This window comes from Eutrigla gurnardus (assembly GCF_963514095.1).
Source record: "Eutrigla gurnardus genome assembly, chromosome: 9".
Taxonomy (NCBI): domain Eukaryota; kingdom Metazoa; phylum Chordata; class Actinopteri; order Perciformes; family Triglidae; genus Eutrigla; species Eutrigla gurnardus.
In genome coordinates, this window is record NC_139923.1 from 17,344,595 (window position 1) to 17,371,248 (window position 26,654).

General features: G+C 43.9%; 2 protein-coding genes across 3 annotated transcripts in view; one reads left to right on the forward strand and one right to left on the reverse strand.

Moving 5' to 3' along the window:
• Positions 1-26,036, forward strand: part of chka (choline kinase alpha) — a 130,224-nt gene extending 104,188 nt beyond the window's left edge. Inside the window, exons 3-14 of one of the 2 annotated variants that reach the window (XM_084017408.1) lie at positions 8,630-8,810; positions 9,174-9,282; positions 11,701-11,754; positions 15,774-15,887; positions 17,566-17,699; positions 18,904-19,008; positions 19,653-19,711; positions 19,809-19,896; positions 22,712-22,820; positions 23,759-23,865; positions 23,948-24,029; positions 24,976-26,036. In XM_084017408.1, coding sequence (XP_083873534.1) covers positions 8,630-8,810; positions 9,174-9,282; positions 11,701-11,754; positions 15,774-15,887; positions 17,566-17,699; positions 18,904-19,008; positions 19,653-19,711; positions 19,809-19,896; positions 22,712-22,820; positions 23,759-23,865; positions 23,948-24,029; positions 24,976-25,035 — 1,202 coding nt within the window. In that variant the 3' untranslated portion in view covers positions 25,036-26,036. Of the gene's footprint in view, positions 1-8,356; positions 8,811-9,173; positions 9,283-11,700; positions 11,755-15,773; positions 15,888-17,565; positions 17,700-18,903; positions 19,009-19,652; positions 19,712-19,808; positions 19,897-22,711; positions 22,821-23,758; positions 23,866-23,947; positions 24,030-24,975 lie in introns of those variants that run through there. The other variant, XM_084017407.1, reaches the window with a different exon arrangement.
• Positions 2,655-6,422, reverse strand: LOC311018377 (uncharacterized protein). Its single transcript, XM_084017310.1, has 3 exons — positions 6,185-6,422; positions 5,143-5,765; positions 2,655-3,977 (listed from the first exon to the last, which is right to left on the reverse strand). The coding sequence occupies exons 2-3, from the start codon at positions 5,671-5,673 to the stop codon at positions 3,390-3,392; spliced, it is 1,119 nt and encodes a 372-aa protein (XP_083873436.1). The 5' UTR covers positions 5,674-5,765; positions 6,185-6,422; the 3' UTR covers positions 2,655-3,389.
• Positions 26,037-26,654: the final 618 nt, after the last annotated feature.

The following is a 26,654-nucleotide window of genomic DNA, read 5'->3' on the forward strand; positions in this document are numbered from 1 at the left end:
ACGCACATTATGGTACCATACAAACAAAACAAAACAAAAAACAAAAAAAAGCAAAACAATTATTTTATGAACTGGAACTCATAAGAGACAGTCTTCTATTGAGGATGAGGTGGCAGGCTTTGGCACATTCATTAATACAATGTTTACCAGCTAAAATGACACACAATTTATTCATATCATCAAAATCATTAAAATTAAAATAAAACTTCGAAAGTGTACTAAATAGATCAGCACGAATGTCCGTATAAGTAACACACTGCAAAAGAACATGGGCTTCTGATTCAATGGAGCCAGAATCACATAAAATACAGTAACGTCTCTCCAATGGGGTGTTTGTGTATCTACCGGTTTCTATCGCTAAAGGAGCGACTCCACATCTAAATTTAGCAAGGGAACTTCTATGTTGTCTTGAAAGTATATTCTTTACATAATGCTCTGTCTCAAATGTACCCTTAAATAGGCAGTAGGTGCGTAATTTATTCCCTTCTGGTTTATTTATTAACTGTAGCCATGAGTCCTCATCTGCCTTTGACACAGCCACATCAAAACATTGTCTATGTGAGGAGCAAGTCGTTGGACACTTTTAGCAAAACTGTTTTAGTGGCATGCTTTAATGCCATACTGAAATTGCTCCATGACATCAGCAGAGTTAAGAAAAGGCAGTACTTGAGAGAGGACTACTTTTTCCAGAATTGTTTGAGATAATGTTAATGATGTTTTGAGATTTTTTAACAGCTGGACGACCGCATGCTTGAAACATGGGGGCACAGTGCCAGAGACAAGGCATGTGTTAATAATGACCAAAATGCTTGGACTAATGGTTTTAATGGCATCTTTGATGATCTGAGCAGCGATAACATCATTGGGGGATGTAGAGGGTTTCATGTGCATGACAATATCTTTCAGAACATCTAGGGTCACTGGTGTAAAATGATCAAAGACCACTGTACCAGCTATAGAACACAGTGGAGTGGTGGGTAAAAGACAGTTTGATGCGTTCGATTTTATAAAAAATAAAAATAAAAAAAAGTTTCACATATGACTGTGAAAGTTTCGACCTCAGGGGAGACTTGGGGGTTGATCATTTTGTTAATGGTACAAAAAAGGATTTGGGGTCTGAGGGAGTGTTTGTCAATAATATCAGAGAAATGTTTGTCTCTGGCTTTCTTAGCCGCTGTCTGGAAGGCTGCTAATGAATTCCTGAAGATGACAAAATAAACTTTAAGCCTATCTCTGACAGGCCTGCCTGAGAGAGCGGGTTGTGTCATCAAGCCAGGTTTGTGACTTAGGTTTTGGATGTCTGAGTTTAAGGGGAGCAATAGAATCTAGAATGTTGGGCAAGATGTGTTAAATAGAGACATTCTGTCATCTATGCTGCCAGGGAGCTCATTGGCAGAAGAAATGGAGCTAGCAACATCATTACTCCGGAAACATTCAGAGAAATGGCTAGCAGTAAGAGCATTAACATGACGGGAAAAGCGACCTGGGGATTTAGCTACAGACAAGGTTATTAATTTAAGTTATCAACGAAAAACCCATGAGAGAGAATTAAATCGAGGGTGTGACCAAGTATATGTGTAGGCTGATTGATGTGTTGCACCAGACCAAACGAATCCATAACATGACAGAAATCCTTAACCAAGGGTTTATCTGGACAACAAACATGGATATTGAAATCACCTCTAATCAACAAGTGATCATAAGATGTAATATCATCAGATAAAAAGTGTGAGAACTCATCACCATCATCATCATCATCATCATCATCACCACATATCCACACGTCCGCATCACATTAGTGAGACCGGACCCGGTGGAGCAGCGGTCCACATCACCGCGGCCTGTGAGGAGTGTGAAGACTTTAACATTTACAAGACTTTTTTGGTTTTGTGTGTTTGGAAAGAACAACTTTTTAGAAATATATATATATATATAATTTGGAGTTAAAGGCGTGTTAACAAAAGCAGATGAAATCCCCAGAAAGGGTTCCCTGGTGGTCCCTTAAAACACTCACAACCCTCACAACACTTACAACAATGAGCTGTTGGACTCCATAAATGAAAAATGCATTACGTATTATTATTATGATGATATGGACCAGATGTTATACATCTGAATAACAGCAACACAACGTTCAGGGATCGTTCCATAGAAAGCAGGAAGGCAGAGGAGTCTGGAATCCAACACACACACACACACACACACACACACACACACACACACACACACACACACACACACACACACACACACACACACACACACACACACACACACACACACACACACACACACACACACACACACACACACACACACACACACACACACACACACACACACACACACACACACACACACACACACACACACACACACACACACACACACACACACACACACACACACACCTGCTTGGAGGACTGGACTGAACCAGGGTCTGGTGTGAGAGACTCAGTGATGCTCAAGTGTGTGAACATGAGGACCTCTGCTGACTTTAACCAGAACTGCAGTCAGGAGCAAAACGTGGAGGGAACAAAGGACCCAGCAGGCCCAGGTCTGATACAGGTCTGATGCCTGACCCTGCACACTAGTAGGGACCAAGACCCCGATACTGATCCCATATCAGCATTAGAAGCAAAAAGAAAAAGACGGATCACAGTTTCCTGTTTAATATACTTTCTCATATTTCGGTGAAACTTCTCCTTCATACAACTGAATTTATTGAAGTTTCTCACATTAAAAAAATGTACATTTACATTCGAGCACATGATGGAAACGTATAAAATGTTCCTTCAACTAAAAGCTTGAACGCTTCATCATAACCTAGCTCGATGCTAGCATTAGCTGTTAGCGTGTGTGTTTATACATGTGTGTGCACAATAACGGTCTGATGGATGATATGATGGACCGTATCAGAGGCCCTGCTGATACCGCCGTCGGTAAAAAGGAATGAAAACAGAAGTACACATACAGAGTTTTCTTTAGCAGACGAGGAGCCATAGTACGACATCGTCAACCCGCCGTCCACACTCATCCTCCCCGCCCGTCCACAGTCATAGTTCATTTTTCAGATCACTTTCTGGAGATAAAACTTAATAAAAGCATTGCAGAAACGCTGTAAATCCATTTCTCCAACTGTAACAGAATCTCTGCTCCGAGCAGCGACACATCCCTCTGAGAACGTGTCCAGGTCCTTCAGACGGGGACATGTCCCTCTGACAACGTGTCCAGGTCCTTCAGATGGGGACGTGTCCCTCTGACAACATGTCCAGGTCCTTCAGACGGGGACGTGTCCTCTGAGAACGTGTCCAGGTCCTTCAGACGGGGACATGTCCCTCTGAGAACGTGTCCAGGTCCTTCAGACGAGGACGTGTCCAGGTCGTGGTCTACCAAAGCCAGCTGTCGAGATGCTGGACGCAGTAGCAGGACTGCTCCAAGATGGCTGCCAGCTCCCCGCAGCCATCCCCCCTCCACGTGGGGAGGAGTCTCTCGTTGTTGAGGGCCTGGAGCTTCGGGGTCCCCTCCCGGAGGACATGATACAGGCAGGGCCACCGGCTCTGGATCCGCAGCCTGGTCCTCCGGTCCAGCGTGATTCCACGGACGATCTTCTTGGCTCGGAATTCGCGTAGCGCCGGAAGCTTCAGCCGGGAGAAGACCAAACCTCTGCTGGGGGACACGTCCAGGAACTCCAGGGACTGGGACTCCAGGATGTAGGAGATGCCCAAGTTCCTCAGCGGCACCAGGATCTGTAGAGTCAGGGACTTCAGATTGGGCAGGGATGTGGTGAGGGTCTGCAGCGTCGCTGGGGTCACCCCTTTAAAGACCCAGAAGTACTTGAGCTCCAGGACCCGGAGCTGCTGGAAGCGGGTTAGCAACGACACAGACTCGTCTGACCAGTCAAAGTGGAGCCGCATCTTGTTGATCCGTGGGCAGCTGAAGGTGAGTTTGGTCAGCAGCTCCTGGAAACTGGTGACCTGTCGAAGCAAACAGATGAGTCAAACTCCGAGACTCGTCACGTTAGTGTGGACGCGGTTTCCAAGACCAAATAAAATAAATTACTGACAAATGAAGAAGACTTGAAACTAGAGATTGAGACCATAAATTCATGCTCACAATGTTTTCTCATAGACTTCTTTACAATCAGAGAGGAGTCGCCCCCTGGTTGCCAGCAGAGATAATGCAGCTTCAAGGCACCTGAGGTTGCTGCCATGTTCTTAATAATTGAATCATTGTAACAGATAATATATGACTAATACTACGACTACTACTGCAAACCTTTGTGTCAATAATAACAAAGCTTTAACTCACACGAACTGATCCTCTTTCAGTTTATCATCTATGTAGTGCTGCTGATGTGAGTCCAGCTCAAATAAACAGATTGATCACATAAGAGTTTCTTCCTCTCAGTAGACCGAGATTCATTTACTTGATTAGTTGTTTTTAATGCATCTTCATGCTCAGCGGTTTAATTGCAAGACGTTTATGATCTTTGGGAAATGTGGTTCAAAGTGCTGCTTCTGTGGGTTTCTTTCAATCAAATCAGCTCATTGATTAGTGGATGAAATCGTGATATTTTCCAAATGACATGTTACTGAGGATTACTGCAGATTGGAAGGTCTGACTAAACTGTGACATTTGGCTGGAAACCCCAAACCCAACCAACATCACTTCTTGTCCTTCTTGGACCGGAACCATCACAACGTGGTATTAAGTAGATCTGTTTTATTGGTATAAACACTATAAATTAATCAACTGTCTATCTGATGCAGCGTTCACTAAACAACCCTCCATGATTGTATTGATCAAGGACTATTGATCGGATTACGAATGTGTCTTTCTAACGGTTTGGTCTGTAAAATGCCACAAAGACGTTCAGAAGCAGAAAATCATCCGAGAAGCTGGAAACATAACAAGATTATTATTTTGCCGTCGATAAATAAATTGATTAACAGACTTAGTTGCAGTAATATGACACTGCTCGCTGTTGCTGTTATTTTGTCCAGCCCTGTGTGCATGCAGGACTGGGGATCAGGTTCACAAAGAGGATCTATCTGGATCATCAGTTCTTCACACAGGAAGTTCATCGTTACAGCAGGAAGTAAGACGTAGTAACAGGATGGACTCTGAAGGAGGACTTACCTGGTCCATCTTGGTGATGCTGTCCTGGTGGGAGCTGGACCCGGAGCTGAGCCTGAGGTCCAGAGGCTCCAGCAGAGTGAAGGTCCAGTTGAGGTCGAGGTGGCCCAAGTCTCTGCAGTGGACGTGGTCCAGCAGGTGATCTAGCAGTTCGGCCCACCTGTTGCCGCGGTCCCCCAGGTCAAAGCTGGCCTTCAGCGTGAGCAGGCTGGCCCGCCGCGAGACCAGGTGGTGGGTGTAGTGGTGGACCCAGGACTTCCAGCGCTCAAACTCCCGGTTGGAGACCAGCAGCCCCTCCTGGCCCAGGTGGAAGACGCCGCGGCGGGAGTAGTCCGCCACCCGCCACAGCTTCCAGGAGCGCACCAGGCAGCTCCAGCTCAGGCAGACCAGAGCACAGCTGCACTTGTCAACCTCGTTCAGGAAGGACAGGATGTGGATCCGGCACTCAACCGGCAGCAGCTCAAAGGGGAAGTAGTCCTCCACAGCGGTCCTCCGGCTCCTCACGGGGACCAGGGGCCGTTTCCGCGGTGACATGATGACGGCTCGGTTGGTGGCGGAGGTCAGAATCTCCACCTGGTGGTCTTGTGGTCTGGCTTTGCCATAAATGCCTGCTGGTCTACAGCAGTCTGAGAGGAGGAGGAGAAGAGAAAGACTGAGATGAAGATGCGGACTCTGTCTCCCAGAGGCCAATAGCAGCTCTGCTTGCTATCCTGTTGTTTTCGAGTCAAATCTGGTTTATCTCGGGGGCAATATCTGACGTCATAGATCATCACGTGGGAATTCTTTCATCAGGTGACTTTTCTCTTTAATTCTGAGTGAAAACTGCAGTCGTGTTCTAGTTATTCCAGTTCATAGGCACGTTTAAAGTTAGTGAATATCATATCATAATAATACTATAATGTTGCAACACTTTGGTTACGTGTTTGTACCAGTTAGCGTCCTAGTTCCTTCATGGCCGTTCACACTTTAAGCCTCTTAAATAATAAAGTTATGAAGGCTGACTGGTGGCTTTGCATCATTATCGTGACAAAAGTGGTGTGTTTACCTTTTAGTCGCCTTCCGTCCTCAGTTAGAGAAGCTAACCTGCGAGAAGCTAGCGTTGGCACATGTTAATATAAATGCTAATCACAGCGGCTTTTATACACTTTGCGTTGCATCCGGACGCGCTAGCATCTATAGAGTAACGTTGTACACGCGTTTAAACAGCAGCTGAGGACCGAGTCCAGTAACGAGGCCCCTGCCGAACAGCTGAGTTCTGCTTTTGTTTGTTGTGGCTCGTTGGTGCTGACGTCATCAACACGCGCCGGGATGCTCCTTCCGTGTGGCGTTGCGCCGTCGGATCGGGCAGAGGAAAAGATGCACCAACTGGACCTCATACTCTCTCTGTTGTCTGCATTTTGATTCACTAAATGTTATCGAAAATTCCCTCGCCTTCTTTTAACAGGCCTGCATTAAATTCCAGTAACCTTTTTTATACTTAGTTATATTTCCTGGATTCAATATAAGATTTAACAATGATCTGACATAATTTTCACAGTTTCAGGTGATGCTAAACATAAATCTATTCTGGATTTACATTTATGGACTAACACCTGTTTTGACTTACATCTGGTTTGACTAACATCTGGATTCCCTACGAATATACAGTATATGTTATATAAGAAGAACATTTGTCTTGCATCCATCAGGTGTCAGAATAAACTCAGGATGATAAACTTTGTTATTATTCAGCAATAACATCCGTCACTTTCAATAAAAAATGTTTTGGTTATTGTTATTATAGTCATCAAAAATGTTTCCCTCCTTCCTTCAACATTAACACAAATACCAGCCAGCGGTGAGTCATGGCTGAACTAGATTTTCTCTCCTCACATGTTTGAACACAAGGTGGCGCCAGCGTCCCACCAATGTGTTTCTTGTAATAAAGTGTTGGGTTTCTGCCCTTTACTAAAGTCTTTGAGACCCGTGTGTTTCAGCAGTATAACAACAATAAACTATGAACTATTTAATAGTTACTAGACTATCATATTATACTAGGCTACAATAATATACAACGATACTATACCACACAAATTAACCTTCCCTTCTCCTCTCTTAAACAGATAAGAGAAACTTTCACAGCCCAGACATTACATCAAAAAGTTACATCCTGTTAGATGGGATTCTATAGGCTACCCTTATATATATATATATATGTATGTGTGTGTGTGTGTGTGTGTGTGTGTGTGTGTGTGTGTGTGTGTGTGTGTGTGTGTGTGTGTGTGTATGAGTGAAAGAGAGAGCGAGTACCCACACTGATTGATCTCGATGCCAGTCGATCAATGTACATCTCTGTAGTTCCAAATGGGACAGACAGCAGCGAATATTAAACACTAAATGTTTAAAACAAATAATTAGTGTGTATTTTTACCTGCATATAAGTAAATGTAAATTCCAGTTTTCATTTTTGGAGGGAAAGTTTGTTCAGAAGTAAGGCTTATTTATTTACTGATTTGTATTTTTTTGTAAGTCCACCTTGCTTCACTTCCTGCTCAAGTTCGTAGCCAGGAGTTTTAAAATCAGAGGTGAAAGATGTCAAAGATGTCCCACCACCAACTAACGGCTGTAATCCACATCTACATATGTATGGAACGGGAATACAGGAGCCGATTACCAATAATTCATTATCTAACCAGTTTGGTTAACAATAGATGTATGTACACAACCTGGGCATTGTGTGTGTGTGTGTGTGTGTGTGTGTGTGTGTGTGTGTGTGTGTGTGTGTGTGTGTGTGTGCGTGTAACAGAGAGAGAGAGGTCTCTTTGTTCCTCGTTCTCGGATCCATGAGTCTGTATTATTTGTCAATCTGCCGTTTTTGCTCATGCTTATGAAAAAACGTTTCGATATATTCTTGAACTTCACATACTCCTCCAGTTTATTGTTCATTTGGATCCCCATTAGTTGTTACCAGGCAACAGCCTCTCTTCCTGGGCTCCACGGTGAGATTAGGATGTTTTATGTTTCTGTGTTCGACGGACCATGAACGCACCGCCGGGTTTGTTTTGGTCCTGAGGGGATGTGTCCGAGCCGACCAATCAGAGAAGACGAGGGGCCAGTGTCATGTGACCACCTTCCAGCGGTCTCCTCCCACCGCGTCTGTACACCGGCGCGTCCCCTCACACACGCATTCCTGTCTGGTGCGCGCTCCCTCCCGCTGCTCGTCTCCGCTATCTGACTCCTCTGCGAACCTACGCGACGATTTAACGGCCGAGAGAAATAAAGAAACAGAAAACAACTGTTTGTCCTCCACATATTTACAGAGATAATAAATTAGTACCCGGAAATAAACCAGCAGCAGCACGAGGACGCGCATCACTTTAGTCGCACAGTGACGCATTTAACGCACAATATCTGCGGTTCTATCTTTTTTTTTCTACTTCTTCTTTTCATTTGAAAATGAAAACGAAATTCATCAACGGGGTTTCTTCCTCCCCCTCCATGTCGCTGGGTTTGCTGGTGACCGAGAACGCCCTGCAGGTCCAGCCCGACACTGAGGAAGACTGCAAGGAGCTAGTGCGGCCCGACCAGCCAGATCTGGACGTGCAGCGCAAGGCGTATCAGTGGTGCAGAGAGTTCCTGCACGGAGCCTGGAAGAGCTTGGTGGAGGAAGACTTCCACATCACCGTCATCAGGTACATGATGTTCACTCGTTAGTGTGAGGGGTGCAGCCCGGGGGAGGGGGGGGGGGGGTATTCATATATAATAATAATATAATATATAATAATGTGGATTAGATGATGAACAACATGTTAATATGATGTCATGTATTCATCACTAAATCCTCCATCATCCACTGGAGACAAAAGAATAAAAATGCACGAACAGCCTTTAAATTCTGGTGATATTGTCCGTTGTGCTGCTCTAATCTGACAACATGGGGATTAAGGGTTTAAAACAAGTGAGAGTGTAACAGTCCCGTTGTGTTGTTATGCCCCTGTGATCCTGAACCTGTTCCTGAGAGACTACAATAACATTTTCGTGTGTCTGTCCTCCAGGGGCGGACTGAGCAACAAGCTCTTCCTGTGCAGCCTCGCCGATGGCCTGGACACGGTCGGGGACGAGCCCCGGAGCGTCCTGCTGCGCCTCTATGGGGCCATCCTGCAGGTGGGGGCCACACCTCTGTTCACTGCTACACCACTGCTACATCTACATCAATACTACGCCACTGCTACACATCTGCTACACCACTATTACACCACTGCTACACCAACACACCTACTACACCACTGCTACACCAATGCTACATCTCTGCTACATCTGTGCTACACCACTACTACACCAATGCTACAGCTCTGCTACACCACTACACCAATGCTACATCTCTGCTACATCTCTGCTAAACCACTACTACACCACTGCAACACCACTACTACACCTCTGCTACACCACTATTACACCACTGCTACATCTACACCACTACTACGCCACTGCTACACCTCTGCTACACCAGGTATTTGTGTCTGAGAAGCTAGATCTCCTCACTAGTGTGAGAAAAAACAACCATTTCAGATCATATTCTTCACCTGTATAACTATATATGCTGAAAAACATCAATTTATGTGTATTTTTAGATAAAAATCAGCTCGTACCAACTAATAATATCATCCATCTGCAGCTTTGGCTCTGCTTGATTTGGGGATATATAAATTAAATTGACTATAACAGAGAAACATCTAGAGACTCTAGAAATTACGTTTCAGCTCCACTTAAATGAAGACGAGTGCTGCTCTAGACTTTTTTAATGATTCTAAATGTGTCCCAGTTTACTTCCTGTTGCAGTGTATGTGGATCCAAGCTGTTCCCTAGCAACGCAAGCCCATTGAAAACGGTCCATATAGCACCAACAAATTAACAACAGAAAAATAAAAACCACACAGTGATTGTGGTTCAACTAGCGATTAGCATGTTTGACTTGTTGTAACTGGGGTCAAAGGTCACTGAGCTGATAATCACAGAAACCAGCCAATCTGCAGATAATCCCCCCCCAAGAGGTTGTTGATGCTTATGTTAGCATGTTCATGCGTGCATGTGTGTACACGTGTGTGTGTGTGTGTGTGTACAAGTGTGTGTGTGTGTGTACAAGTGTGTGTGTGTGTGTGTGTGTGTGTGCGCGTGTTAGCCATTGTTGTACATGATGATGTACCCCCATGGCTGTACATGCATGTGTTCTTTGCCGTAGGCTTCCCAAAGGAGCGTTGCCTTGGGCGCTCTAGTTCCCAGGTGAACCCACCAAACCCACGGTACAGTATGAGATCTGAGTCTCAGCCTAACGACGTAACACACACTGATTCACGCAGCACAACGGCGGGGGGCAATGGCGGGCGGGGGTAATGCCGGATGGGTGAGGTCTGTCTGTCTCCTTTCTTCTCCGAGAAGTCTGCAAGTTTATCTGAACTAGAGGGGGGAAAACGGGTGAATCGGCACATCTGCAACAAAAAAACTAAATTAATAAAAGCAACAAGGAAGGTCAGTCGTTCGGCTTGTCGTTGCACTAAATCAGAGTGATAGTGTATCTCGTGGTCGGGACGGCGGTGGTGACGTGGCAGGCGTGTCCACAGGTCACCGTCCCAGTATTGCTAAGTGTAACAGACACACAGAGATAACTGTCACCTGCCGCGTTGCAGTGATTTCATCATGTATCGAGTGTCGAGAGTTCAAAACGCCACATTGTAATCTCTCTGCTGCAGTCGGACGGTTCTTGTTTCCTCTGGTCGATACGAGAACCGGACTCCGGCTGCCTGAGGACCAATATGCATTAAGTATTAACTAAAGGCCGTGTAATAAAAGCTAACCGTAACACTTTATTGCGAGCAACAGCGCCATGTCACTGTGGTAACGGCAGCCTCACGGACGTCTGATCAAAAAGCTCATGTGATCCAGGAAGTGCACGTGGTGGTCAGAGTGCACGGCTGCTGATGAACAAACAAAGCCGATGTGTCTCAGGCAGCGTCTCTCAGCGATGCAGATATGTCAACAGCTGATGAGCAGACTGTAATTATAAATATGTTTATCTTTAGTCTTCAATAGACACTTTTACGACTGACATCACCAAAAATATGTGCTGGAGTGTTGGCAACGGAGGCGGCGTCCTGCAGGTCATTACGTGTTCGGGATCACAATCACTCCAGGGGGCGTTCTGCTTTAACCAGCGACCATGTTAACTGGCGACAGCTGAGAGTCACTGGTTAAACCAGAACACCGGCGGCACGCTTTTAAACATTTATTAAATTATTAACTCAATAACTTCCTGTTGTGCGGTGTTCTCAACGCAACAGGAAACATCGTCCGATCATCTCGATGTTCGTAGTGTTATGTTCTCGTTTTCTCCGCCGAACACAAGAACACATCTGAACACTTAACATACTCACGTGAACACACCAGTCAGCTAGTACAGGTCTGACCTGTCCTCCTGTGTGTTAGACCCCATGCTGGACTGTGTGCAGGTCTAGGTTTGGATGTTGACCCTGATGGACTGTTTCACCTGTACTCATGGGCAGTTTTTCCTTTCTCTTCTGTTGATAGATGTCCTGTAATAAAGGAGACATCCGACAGTCCAACAAAGAGAACCACTACCAAGTAAGTACCCGATGATGTCACCGCAGCACTCACTGGCTTCTGTCCGACATCTGCACCGACCGCGAAGTTGGCGGTTCAATCCCCAGCTCCTCCTGTCCCCAAGTGTCCTTAAGCAAGCCTCTGAACCTCGGACAATTTACTGTAGCTCACCACTTCTAATGCTCAGTTAAATGTGGGGTCGGGTGGATGAAGCTTTTATGACGATGTAATAAAGTTTGAACGTTTAAGTGATACTTAATTATAGAACTGGGGTTACCGCTATAATAACTACTAATTTGGTTACATCAGAGACATATGTTCCTGTATGTGTATCAGTTATAAGAAATAACAGATTTGTGGTCGGTGAGTTTCTGGGCAATGTTGTTGAAGCTCGTTTCTCTACATGGGAACCGCTCAGTCCACCTTAAATGTTTACAGTTCGTAGTGCATTTTAGCAGCTAGCGTATCTGTGACCTGTTCCCAGCCCTGATACTGTTGCTAAGCAACCACGTTAGTTTAAATTTGATGTGGAGTGATACTGAAAGTGCAAAGAAACGAGACGTCTTAGCAGTTACCAGTTTTATAAGACTTTATTATTTTTTCTCTGACTGATCCAGAAATCCTCAGTCACACTTACACCCACCATCCATATTCTGGAGGTTTTATGTTGGGGTTTCGTTATCTGATATATACAACACTTAACTACTTAAAACATGTGAAAATATTTTTTTCTATGGCTGTTGTTGACAGTATTTTCTGATTTATGGAGTGATACAAACAGACATTTCCCTCCAAAGTTGACTCATATCTGTGAACAAAATGAAAAAAGAATTTTGAACCTGAGACATTGAGGAGACGACAGCAGTGAAACGTATGTGAGGAGGTTATTAAAGTATCCACAGCGACATGAAGACAGGATGTTCAGCGTTGCTGCCGCCGTGTGACCTAGAAATTCCTTCATCCTACACTGCGTCACCGCGACCCTTGACCCTCACATTACGTGGCTGAACCACAGCCCCCTGTCATGTGACCGTGGTGTGGTCATCGGCCAGTTGGCTATTGTTATCGCTCCTTGAAGAACGACAGCCCCCCATCCCTCTAATCTAGCCTTCAGTTAGCATCGAGGCTAATGCTCAGCTGACCTGAGTCTCAGCATAACCTGCTCTAACAATGCTGTCTAGTCAGATTAATCCTGTTGGGATTAGATAGTATTAATCCGTGCTCACGTCACTGCTGTACAGAACACATGTGTGACCACTACATATACTTAATATATAATAAAACATATACTTATAATGAACATAATTTCATATAAGAATAGAACAAACACATCTATTATGTTGTTGTTCTTTCCTTCAGTGAGTTTCTAGTTTTGTGTTCATGTAAAAGGTCTCCAGAGAGTCAAAACTTAAAGTCCAGGTCCAAAGGGATTCCCTCTCCCCCACAGAGACTCATTCAGGCGCCTCCATTTAAACAAAAGTATCTCATTAGCATAATACCTGCCCCGCCCCCAAACAAAGCCGTGAGAGAGGATCTGCGTGTGGAGGAGACGACGTAAACGAGAAAGAGGAGCTGAAGAACAAGAGGCTGAGATTAATTTATCACATCACAGAGACTCCACTCATTCAGACGCCCCCATTCAAACAAAAGTACCTCATTAGCATAATACCTGCCCCGCCCCCAAACAAAGCTGCTGAGAGAGGATCTGCGTGTTGAGGAAACGAACATAAATGAGAAAGAGGAGCTGAAGAGAAGAGGCTGAGATTAATTTATCACTATTAAAACTGCTGGTATCAGGTTCTGGTGTGTGTGTGTGGGGGGCATCTCTGAAGAACACAGTAAGAGGTTGACCAATCAGAGTAGACTGGGCTTTTTGGGAGGGAGGGGTAGGAGGTATAGAAGATGTTGAGAGCTTCTGCAGCACAGCCTGATGGGAAAATAAATAATTATTACAAATGTGAACGGGTTCTAGTAGGAACTTGAAATACCGTTATTTTTCCTTGTTTCTCTTTTGACTTGATACATTCAGGATAAAGTATTTCTCCAACATTATCTCATCAATATAACTATCGACACAGTCTGCCTCAAAAGTGCCATCCTGGCGCGCAGGTGGCCAAGTGGTTAGAGCGCATGCTATGTACGCACGTACACATATAGCAACCGACCCCGGTTCGAATCCAGGCCGGAGGTCCTTTGCTCCTGTTTCCTATCTGTCCACTGCTAATAAAAGGTGACTATGCCAGAAAGAATCTTAAAAAAAAGAGTGCCATCCAAGCACATGTATGTAATAATCCAGACGAAGCTGTGGTCACTGGCTGTTACATAACAAACACATCATTTCTTATCACAGAACGTATGTACTTTCACAGTTCACACAGATAAAAGTCTCACTGTTTCTACTCCATTCAGATGGATTTGAGTTTATTTACACCAGATAAGTATTGAGGTTAAAGCAGCAGCTATCGGCAGCCCACAATGCACCTGCTGTAAGGGCCCAAGTCCGTGGACATCTCAGAGCTGATACAGGACCAGCGCAACAACGCAGACTCAAATGTAGTCCAACATCCAGAGACGGTTTGAGCAGAGAGACAAGACGACGTTGCTGCTTCCTTTCAGAAAACAGGAAGTTGTGCTGTTGAGGAATGTTCTCTATCTGCACGGTGAAGATGTCATGTTGATGATTAACTTCTGAACCGGAGGAAGAAGCCTTGAGAGTGAGCCGGTCAAACAAAACGCTAAAACAAAGAAACGCCATTGGAAACAGGGACCACCAGGTCACACTAACCCTAACCTACCAGGTCCCTGTGTGGGACTCTGGACCGTCAGGGGGGGAGGGGGCTGTCGGTCAGTCAGTAGGCACCATCAGCTCCATGTGTGGGACTTGTTAACCTGGTGTGTTTGCATCACTTACCCTTGAATCAAGAATATTACTTCAAAGGCCATGTATTTAGCATAGCCGCAGTCTGTAGTGCCGCTTGTATGAGAGGCGATAGTGAGTCACTGTAGTGACCGACCCACAGACTGTATAAAATATATAGAAAATATTACTAAATGATGCGACTACAAAAGGAGACTTCCCGTCGACATATTTCTTTCTGAAACAAGGTCAAACGGGGGACTCAGGAAGGAGAGACTTCCTCTCTGATAAAAATACTACGTGACTGTGAGTTTGGGCCTCCCGGCTAGTTAGTGAGAGTCGTGGCTTCCTGTCTGCTCCACGAGAGAGAATCAGAATGGAGCCATGTTGGTTTGAGAGGAGGTTTTCCCAGTGAACAGGTTTCCCAGTGAACTGGTTTCTGTGTCTGAAACAAAGACGAGGCTGACTGGTCCTCAGAGCGTGCCAACCCTTCCTCGGATGTTTACCGGACCTTTGTGTTCCCCTCACAGCCTTGACAGGCCGAACCGACTCACCAGAACCACAGCATTCCTCTTCGTTCAAGCGCAGCAGAGCAGCCACATCATAGAGAATAGTGTTAGTTTCAATAAACACATATTAGCTGAGAGCATTTCTTATGCACAAGGAAATTAAATCAGTTTAAAAGTCGAGTTGAAAGGAAATTACCTTTTTAAACCACTTTAGATCACATCATCGTCATATTGTTCACCTTCTTAACAATTCATGAAGATAAACAATCATGTTTGTCACGGTACTAGTCGGTACCGCTACCACCAGAAGTACACGATCTTCTATGGACATGCTGGAGAGGAGGCTTGACTTGTGAATCTCAACGCTGATTGGCTTAGCATCACAGCAGAGTCTTTGCCTTGACTTTATATGTAATTGTGTCACACAAATATTTGCATTCCGTGATGTTTGCTAACACCGGTTTAAAAAAAAATTGAAATATTTAAACTTTGTTTCATGAAATTTCACATATTCGCAACGCGTCATGCCCGAATGCGTTGTATGTGAAGGTGTGAACACAGAATTCTCTTGCCTCCACCACAAACTCTTCTGATTCTGTTCTTTACAGCGCTGATGCGGCTTCCATCCTGTAAATGTTTCTGTGCTGAGTGTCGCCCCCCGGTTTGTGTTTCAGGGGGCCGAGGCCATGGTGCTGGAGAGCGTGATGTTCGCCATCCTGGCGGAGAGGGAGCTCGGACCCAAACTCTACGGGATCTTCCCTCAGGGCCGGCTGGAGCAGTACGTCCCTGTAAGTCTGGATGTTTCTGTTTCTGTACGTCCATATGGATAAACAGGATTGTGGTGGACCGAATAATAGGGATGTCTGAATAAATTACTTCAGATTTTAATTAAGACTGACAGAGGTGGTGGGTACGTAATTATTTATATTGTGCTATTGTTGTGTACATTAATGTTAAGGTATTAAAGAATTTTGCCAATTATAGACCTCTTAACTGGGCAAAATTCTCATCTACTTCTTCCATTGAAAGGTATCAAAGGTCTACCCCTTGCTAATATTCTAAGTTATACAACCGATTTCCAGTCATGATTATATATGATGTGAATGTGAGTTGTTAATGTCATGGTGGCTTGTCTTCAGTATAAAACAAGAGTTGGTTTGCAGACCTGCAGTTATCTGATGTGTTAGGAATGAGGTTCAGTCGGGACCGTCCATACCATGTTCTACTCAATCATGCATCAGTGATTGATGCTCGGAGAGAATTAATAAACCATTAAACATCTGCTCTCCAGTCGTTAGCCTTACACAATTCATTTTACTCGTGGAAGAAATTCATGTTGACCCCTGTTGACATCATGTAGCTGCCAGTTAACTGTGAAAGAGCAGCACCTTATTCAAATAGATTCACGTTATCTTGTTTGAACAGCTGAGTCAACTCACAATTAGCTAACTGTCCGAGCTAACCAAAGGTCTGGAAGACATCCAGAAACACACTTGATCCAAACTGAAATTCTACTGGTGATGTATTCAGACATACATCCAACCAAAACAGACCTAAACTCACGAGCTAGCAGCAGGAGTAGCACTGATGGGTGGTGGCGATGTGTTCAACAGTAAGATGGTGGGACGTTTCATAAGCGGGTTAGATTGTACCTCGGTTCTTGGGTCAAGGTTCGATACGTTTTCAGTCCAATAGGGAAAACAAAGAATATGCAGAAAATAACTTTTTTTGTTTATTTATTTTTGAATGATATTCAACAGTTAAAGTTAGACTTCTTCAAAGAAGCCTCTTGGATTAACCTAAGGTTACCAGGACCTGGATAACCTTCTGGGTGTGAATCTGTAGTGGGAGGGGCCTGAATGCTGTGGGAGGAGCATGAACGATGGACTCACCCTCCAGTCTCTTTTTGTTTCATTCTGTTTATCGTAACATTCAGTCTCTGGTCACGCTGTGGAGGCTGGGGGGGTCGCTGGGGCTCAGCTGTGTTGTCACTAGCGGCCCCGACCAGCTGGGGGCCAGTTGAGAGGAGTGAGTGAAGGCAGGCAGTCATAAAAACATAAAATAAAAGGTGTTTTGAGAAAGAGTCGCTCACAGCCACCATGAGAGTTTCTTGATGCAGCCAGAACTGGTCTCCCAGAATATCACAACAGTTTGCTGCAGCAGAATCCACAATTACCTGTGGACAGACACACACACACACACACACTCACATACACAAACACATAAACACACTCACTACCACACACACACTCACACACAAAACCAGATCAAATATCGGCGTCTTAATTTTAGTTTTTATATAATGTGCTTAAAAAATAAAAGTGGATCTGTGAGTTTTGTCGCATCTTAAATGGGAGAGAGCTGCATTTTTCTGTTTTTTCTGTACACCATTTTGTGATTTGGGCGGTGTAGTTTTACATAAAAATGTCAATGTTTTGACAGCTGTTGTTAATATCCTGTCAACAGAGTCGCAAACTGGACACGTGTGAGCTGAGCGACGCTAGCATCTCAGCGGAGGTCGCAGAGAAGATGGCCAAGTTTCATGGGATGAGGATGCCCTTCAACAAAGAACCCAAGTGGCTGTTTGGAACCATGAACAAGTAAGTCCCGTCTTGTCCAGTCGTATCCCATGATCCCGCCCTGTCCAAGTCTATCGCCTCTATACTCTCCACATAGTCTACATGAAGGAGCTTTCGGAGCCAGAGATAGCAAGTCGCCGGGTCACAGATTACTTATTGACAGTTGTCTTATCAGAATGTACTTCTGGTTTAATTACTTCCAACATTTGCTGGGTGTATACAAGGTTTACGTTGCTCAATATTAAGTGTGGTGATAAAGTCTGTTTCCTAGTTGGGCTGATTATCTGTGAAAGGACCTGCTGGCTTATCATTTGTATTAGGAATATGACTCATGTCTCCTGTCCAGTGACCGATTCAGTACATTTCCATGTCAGGAGAGAATAAGGATTCAGAGATCAAAAATGTTTTTCTCCTCTTTGATGGAAGCAGAATAGCCATGTTTTGTCAAGTGGTGACGCTGAGAATTTCAACTGACTGCCAAACTTTGCAGTTTTGGTTTGTGAGTGTGTTAGATTCAAACAGGGATACCCCCCCCCCCCCCCCACACACACACACACACACACACACACACACACACACACACACACACACACACACACACACTTCAACAGTATGTCATCATGTGAATGACGATTGCTGAGAATGAGAAGAGTGACTCAGAAACTGAGTCACTCTTATCATTAACATTACAATATACGTAAGTTGGCCAACATTAGCTAACGTCAGCTACTGGTCATAAAGGTATGAAGTCAGATACACCAGGAAACCAAACATCGTCCTGTCTGGGTTCATGACATCATCCGGAGGAGCTCGGGGGATTTCACCAAGCTGGATTCACTGGATCTAGACCCACGTGGGTTGGTTTACCACAGCTGGAGAAACCCAGAATAAACGATTAAGCTGTGATTTATTATCAATAAACAGGTGTAAAGGATGCTGAATATACCATAATGATGGTGATCAGTAACAAGCTACTTTTAAAATGCTTGTTTTCTGAATGGAGTCTGGTTGGTGGGTGCTAGGCTAGGCTAACAGTGTGAGAGAGCTTTACCTTGTTGTTTGGACTACAGATCTCATCTCTGGGGGAGCACAGACAGTCTCTGGTTTCTCCACATGGTCTGGTCTGGTCTCTATAACCTCTGACCTCATTCATTGACTTTGCTGTACCAGATAACGTGTTGTGGGGACACGGTGAGTGAAATGTCTGTTTAACACTTGTCTCCAGGTATCTGAGCCAAGTCATGAGGCTGAACTTCACCAGGGAATCGCACCTGCGTCGCTTCAACCGCTTCCTCAGCTACAACCTGCCACAGGAAGTGGACATGCTCAAGTATGTTCACACACAAACACACACACACACACACACACATTTGTGTTTACATGATTTTCAGGTTGATTTTCAGGATGATTGATTGATTGATTGATTGATTGATTGATTGATTGATTGATTGATTGATTGATTACATTGACTTTGTTCATTCACCATCAAATCAGAAGATTTACGTTCTTGGGATATGAAAAGTTGCCATTTGGCCCCACAATGTGACCATGTGATCACATTTGTGACCTCATACGAAAAAACACGCACACACAAACACACACACACACACACGAGTGGATAACAAACAGCACATAGTAGGAACGTTCTTCCTTCATATCACAACATTTAAAGAGAAATGTGTTCAATTATGTTTCTATAAATTACTGCAGCTTGTTTCTCTACTCGATGTATAATAGTTTATTATGTAAACATGACATGATAATGTAAACAGTCTGTCATTGTGAATGACTTTTATTTAATAGAACACTCATTCTAGCAGCCCACTAATCTGGATCCACATGAACCACATGGGCTTGAATCCGATCCACCAAACAGCTGATTAAAAAAGAAAATCACTTGGGATCTGTTTTATCTGAATCTTCTCTGGTCCAGTTCAGTTAAACCTGACTTGTGGACTTGTTCTGTTGGTTCAGGTCTCTCCTGGAGTCCACGCACTCACCGGTCGTCTTCTGCCACAACGACTGTCAGGAAGGTAAAACCGACGGTCGCCGATGGCGTATATCTGCCTCTCTACGTTTGTTATTCTCTTTATCAGATATATATTTACATATATCTGTTGCTGTTGACAGGAAACGTCCTGCTGCTGAAAGGCCGCCAGAGCTCTGACAAGCAGAAGCTGATGCTCATCGACTTTGAGTACAGCAGCTACAATTACAGGTGAGTTAGCAGTTACGATTACAGGTGAGTTAGCAGCTACAATTATAGGTGAGTTAGCAGCTACAATTATAGGTGAGTTAGCAGCTACAATTACAGGTGAGTTAGCAGCTACAATTATAGGTGAGTTAGTAGCTAATTATAGGTGAGTTAGCAGCTACAATTATAGGTGAGTTAGCAGCTATTTCAGGTGAGTTAGCAGCTACAATTATAGGTGAGTTAGCAGCTACAATTATAGGTGAGTTAGTAGCTAATTACAGGTGAGTTAGCAGCTACAATTATAGGTGAGTTAGCAGCTATTTCAGGTGAGTTAGCAGCTACAATTTCAGGTGAGTTAGCAGCTAATTATAGGTGAGTAAGCAGCTAATTATAGGTGAGTAAGCAGCTGCACAGGTGAGTTGAGGTGCTCGGCCTAATTCACATGAACCGCAGCATGAGAATAACTCTGGATGCGGCTGTTGACCTCATGACCTCACTATTTAAATAAGGGCTAATTACGTGTTCGGACAGGGAAGATGATTTATCAAGGAAAATGTCCTTTTGGACCCGCATCACATGACCCAGAATATGTAATTCCACCCTTTGGCCACTACATCCCATCTGCTTGCTTCAGCCGTATTTAACTAAAGTGACTAAATCTGTTAGTCAATATAAGTTATTGAGTTTTCAGCTTAAAGTCGAGCCCAAATGAAAAATGCTCTTTTAGGCCACATTCCCATATTGATTGTATTTAAAAATAAATGCTGAAAAATCATCAAAAATATATTTCTTTGTGTTTTTATATCAAAATCCAAAATGTATTCTTCCTGGAAAACAAAATGTGACACGTGCTTTCATCGGCTAGTACCAACCAATCACAACCATTAGTGTCATGACTCATTTTTTCAACCATCAAATCAAATTCCTCCATAATTTTAAGCCCCGCCTCCCCTCCTGTTTCACTGGAAATACCTCGCTATAAAAGATGGAGACTCTGGAGGGGGCAATATTAAATATTAATATCATTGACATCACAGACTTTAAAGGGCATTTTGAAATGTAAAAAATTTCAAAAATTAAATGAATGATTTCCCAAATGATTTAATATATTATTTTATTCATTTCATTTTACACAATGTATTCACTTGCTAAAATATTTCATCAGTTATTTATATATTTAAAATTGAACATGTGGGAGGCTTTATTGTTCAAACAAACAGCGACCCACCATCTATAAGTGCTGTTGCTGTAGCGAACACTGTCGTCCTCCCAACACTTTTGGCAGCCCAGCTGACCTTGAGTCTGCAGAATGTGGGAGGGAGAGATACAGTGATACAGACACTGAGCCAGAAAGTGAGATAAAGCTGCAGATAGACGGGACGGAGAGGAATTCAGCCGTGGTCAAGTTCCATCAGTATTCCTCTCTCATCCTTCATGGCTGCCGCCCTCTGCTGAGATATATAGCGCAGCCGTTACGTAACAACAATCCTGCAATGAGGACGCAAAAACCTCATTCTTTCTGCTACAGGCGAGCTGGAAGAAAAGGAGTCCACTAGAGACCAGATCAGGACAAGATCCAGATTAAATAGATGCATGTTTCCAGCAGCTCTCTTTAAATGTTTGTTCCTCCTGAATGGTTCATTTATACAGCGAACAATAGGACCCAGTGGCCTTGGCTCCACACACACACACACTTCTGCAGCCGTCTGTAGCCACCCCCCCCCGTGCCAACACGTGAGCAGCAGCACACATGTGAACACATGTGACATAGACCCAGTTCTTAGACCCCCTCTGAGCAGCCGGAGGACTTCTTGGCATGGGAATCATCATGCTGAAGGGGGCTCCTCTAGTGCCAGACCACGTACACCTGCAGTCCATCCGTCCTGGTCTTGGGCACTGATAAGAGTCGCTCCCCTAAATCCTCAGTTTCTCCTAGTGAAAGAGAAAAATAACACACTTTTACCTGAAACAGCATTGTTCCTCTCTCTCTCTCTCTCTCTCCCCCTCTCTCTCCCCATTCTCTCTCTCCCCCGTTCTCTCGCTCTCTCCCTCCGTCTCTCCCCATTCTCTCTCTCCCCCCTGCTCTTGCTCTCCCCTGTTCTCTCTCTCTCTCCCCTTTTCTCTCTAACTCCCCCCTCCCTCTCTCTCTCTCTCTTTCTCTCTCTCTCTCTCTCTCTCTCTCTCTATATATATATATATATATATATATGCTGGAGTTCAATAATATTCAGACAGCAGATGAATTATAAAGTCTTGTTACAGGAATCAGCTGGCTCCTTTACACACCCGAGATGAATAATTACATAACAGTATGCAGAGCGATTAGCCAACTGGACCATGACGTTTAAGTCTTTAGTTTAAGCATGTAAGCGGTGCTAGATCAACCCGATCAAACAGCTGCAGTTATGTCATCACATGTTTACATAAAGAGTATTGTTTTTACACGTGTAAGCAAACCTGTGAATCAGGTCTTTGTGCGTCGGACATCTCCTGAAACACCACGCTATTTCAAATAAAAGGAGTTCTGAATGTGACCAGGAAAATAGTGTGAAAATGTAGTTAAGAGAACTGAATGTCAGAGTATATAGAGCCAACTTTTCATTGAGGATATCATTTCAGATTTAAAATAATAAATTCAATTTCAAGTGTTTTCAATACAATCATTCAAGTTGAGCAATTCAGATTCAGAGTCTAAATTATTCAGTTTCGAGTGACACGAATGTCTGCCTGTACAAAAGGAAGAGAATCTGATAAAACACATTGATCCTCGGTACAGATGTCGATCAGAAAGTAACGATGAAGCATCTTCAGTGTTTCTCTCCATCTGTTCACCTTGCAGAGGATTCGACATCGGAAACCACTTCTGTGAATGGATGTACGACTACAACTGTGAGGAGTTCCCCTTCTTCAAGGTCGACGCTCAGGCCTTCCCCTCCAAGGCCCAGCAGGTGGGTCATTATGTCTTTGTGTCCTCATGTCCTATGTCCTGGTGTCCTTTTGTCCTCATATCTATGTCCTCACGTCCTTGTGCCCTTATGTCCTCATGTACTGATGTCCTTAAGTCCTTGTGTCCTTCTGTCCTGTCTTCTTATGTCCTCATGTACTGATGTCCTCGTGTCCTTATGTTCTGGTGCCCTTATGTCCTCATGTACTAATGTCTTCATGTCCTTGTGTCCTTATGTCCTGGTGCCCTTATGTCCACATGTACTGTTGTGCTCATGTCCTTGTGTCCTTATGTCCTGTCTTCTTATGTCCTCATGTACTGATGTCCTCATGTCCTTGTGTCCTTCTGTCCTGTCTTCTTATGTCCTCATGTACTGATGTCCTTGTGTCCTTATGTCCTTGTGTCCTTATGTCCTGGTGCCCTTATGTACTAATGTCCTCATGTCCTTGTGTCCTCATGTCCTTGCGCCCTTGTGTCCTTGCGCCCTTGTGTCCTTATGTCCTCATGTACTGATGTCCTCATGTCCTTGTGTCCTTATGTCCTGGTGCCCTTTTGTCCTCATGTCATGTCTTCTTATGTCCTCATGTACTGATGTCCTCATGTCCTTATGTCCTGGTGCCCTTATGTCCTCTTGTCATGTCTTCTTATGTCCTCATGTACTGATGTCCTCATGTCCTTGTGTCCTTTTGTCCTCATGTCATGTCTTCTTATGTCCTCATGTACTGATGTCCTCATGTCCTTGTGTCCTTATGTCCTGGTGCCCTTATGTCCTCTTGTCATGTCTTCTTATGTCCTCATGTACTGATTTCCTCATGCTCTTGTGTCCTTATGTACTTCTGTCCTTATGTCCTTGTGTCCAAATGTCCTTGTGTCCTGTCTCCTTATTTCTCATGTCCCCGTGTCCTCATGTCTTCATGTCCTCGTGTCCTGTCTCTCTTCTAGCTGCTTTTCATAGAAAGCTACCTGCGTGAGTCGGACCGAGGCTTTGCTAACCTGAGTGCTGAGGACCAGCTGAAGCTGAAGGAGGAGGTTCACCTGGAGGTCAACAGGTGAGCAGACGTGACACCACATGACACATGACTCACTAGAGTAAAACAGAAGGGGGAAGTGACATCATGCTTTTCTATGTAGGTTCGCTCTGGCATCCCATTTCTTTTGGGGCTTGTGGTCTATCATCCAGGCTCAGCTCTCCACCATCAAGTTTGGATACCTGGTAAGTAAAAGTTTTACATTTACTTTAAAGGGGAAACGTGTCAGATCTGACGTGATTCTGATTGTATAGAAGTCTATGAGAAAATGACCTTACTTCTCTCTTGATTTATTATCTCAGAGTTTATGGTCTCATTTAACAATACACTGATACCACTTTCTGTCAGACCGAGTACAAGTAAGAACTTTTCAGTACTTGATGATACCAAGTACCGATATGAGTACTTTTGTAATACCATTACAGTCTTTAGTTTTCAGTCGGGTAGATATGAATAATGAACTGTTGAGTAATCAACTACTTGAATCAAATTAACCAACTATGGAAACATACGCAGGCAGCTTACGTGAACCGCAGGCCGATAAAACGTTGGCCATGTTAGTTTGACTCTGATACAGTGAATTCAAATTGTATCTGTCTAAGCAGCCGGTGAGGGATTATACACCTTTAAAGGTATGAGGGAAACACAACTGTCTGTAAACTGTGGCGATGGCCAGGTTAGCAGACATTAGCAGAACTGATGCAGCACCAATATTTAGTGTGTAATGAAGAGGTCAGAGGTCATGTCGCCCTGACACATTATCACTGGAATGATCACTGTCTCAGTTCCTTTGTTGCATTTTACATTACATTATATTATTAGCAATAATAATAGTATTTGGGGGCATGAATTTGATGCTCTAAACATCAACTTTTAATCAATTGCAAGTGTGGACATGTAATGTTTGAACGGGGTTATGTACTAATCGCTCATCTCACTCAGTAAGAACACTTACTGAATTCTTAGTGAATTATTGGTGAATTTTTAGTGAATAAATAGTAAATTATTAGAAACTAAATAGTGATTAATCAGTGAATTCTTAGTGAATAAATAGTAAATTAATAGTGAATTCTTGCTGAATTCTTAGTGCTCATGTGTATCTCTATTCATGTATACCTGCCTGTGTTGTAGGAGTATGCCCAGGCCAGATTTGATGCCTACTTCCAGCAGAAGAAGATCTGGGCCGTCTAATGGAGCGAAACGATTGGATAGACCGTTTACACGTTGAGCCAATTGGCAGGAGGAGCACTTGCAGGCTGACGAAGACGCCGCCATCCACGCTTTACTTCCATCTACTTCCTGCCTTGAGAGGAGTCGCCGGCTGCTGCCGGAGTTGTGTTGACCAAAGCCAAAACCCTGATCACGTGCTTAAGGTACTCCCCCAGAATCTATTGCAGTTCAACGTTTACCCCCCCCCCCCCCCCCCCCCCCCCCCCCCCACCACTGACTTGTATTAACCTTCATCACTGGTCAGAACGGCTCTCAGCTTTGGGTCGAACCATCTCACTAACATGGGGGTGACGTTGTGAGCAGGAGACTGGTGGTTACAGTCGTATTGGCATGTTAGCATTGCATCAATGTATATGTATTGATCATTCCCTTATGGAAATGTTCGGTTGGAAATAACCAAAATGTGAACTTCTCTTAGATTGCTGCTTGCTGAAGCAGCCGGTTGCTAACTATGTATATTATATATAGAACTTGATGTGCCAGTGAGCTGCCTGTCTGTCTGTCTGTCTGACAGGCAACATGCTGGCTGTCTGTCTGACAGGCGACGTGTCAGCTGCTGGAGTGATGACCTGATTGACAGGTCGGATTCATGTCTACACTTCTAGATATTACACACTTGCTGTTTGTTTGATTTTTATTTGATTTTAATAGTTGTATTTGTATTTTCTTCAAGCCAGGGCAAATACAACCATGAGGTGTTTTCATGTGTGAATAGTTAAACAAAGCTACTGTCAACTGTTTAACGTTTCCATAGGTTTATGCTCTTTTTATGGATAAATGTGACAAGTACATCCACATCTCTGTTGTTGTTGTTTACACATCTGGTATTAACATCTGCATTGTCTGATTTAGCCAAAAAGACATTCCAGTCGTGCTTTGTAACCCTTGGAGTGTAATGCTAATGCTAGGGAGCTAACAGAGCATGTGTTTTGCTTTTTTTATTTTTCTATTTTGTCACTACTTTGAAAAAAAACCCATCATCACCGACGTACCGACACCTCCATACCTACTGTTTTTTACTGTTAAAGGAGCATCTATAAATAGCGACTGCATCCGTCATGTATCGTGTGTCTGCTACTGAGAGTTGTCGTTTATGTTAATCCTCTGTTAATCCACACACACGCTAAAATTACATCATGTGTCAGGCCGACCTCAGTGGTTCTGCTTTTAGGTGTTTGCCAATGCAGCAATAGTTAAAGTTTCAAATGAAAGACTGTTGGGAAACTGTGAGTAATGCTTCCTGCTGTTTCACCCCCTCAACATCCTCCACAGCTGCGTTCTACCTCACCCACCAACCCACCAACCCACTACAGGGTCCAGAGTTACTCTGAGCACCAGGGTATCACCTGGACCACTCGTAGCATTCAGCCATCCATTCTAACTGAGAAATAAATCACTGTGTTTCTTCAAACACACACTCTCATTGTTGCCGTTCAGTCCACAGACAGCATTCATCTGCTGCTACGATGGCCTTCACTTTGCTTTTAAATGACACCTTGAATTTTAGTATATTATCTTTCATGTTGGTGAAACAATATTTATATATAATTTAACATGATTAGCATGACCACACGCTAAGC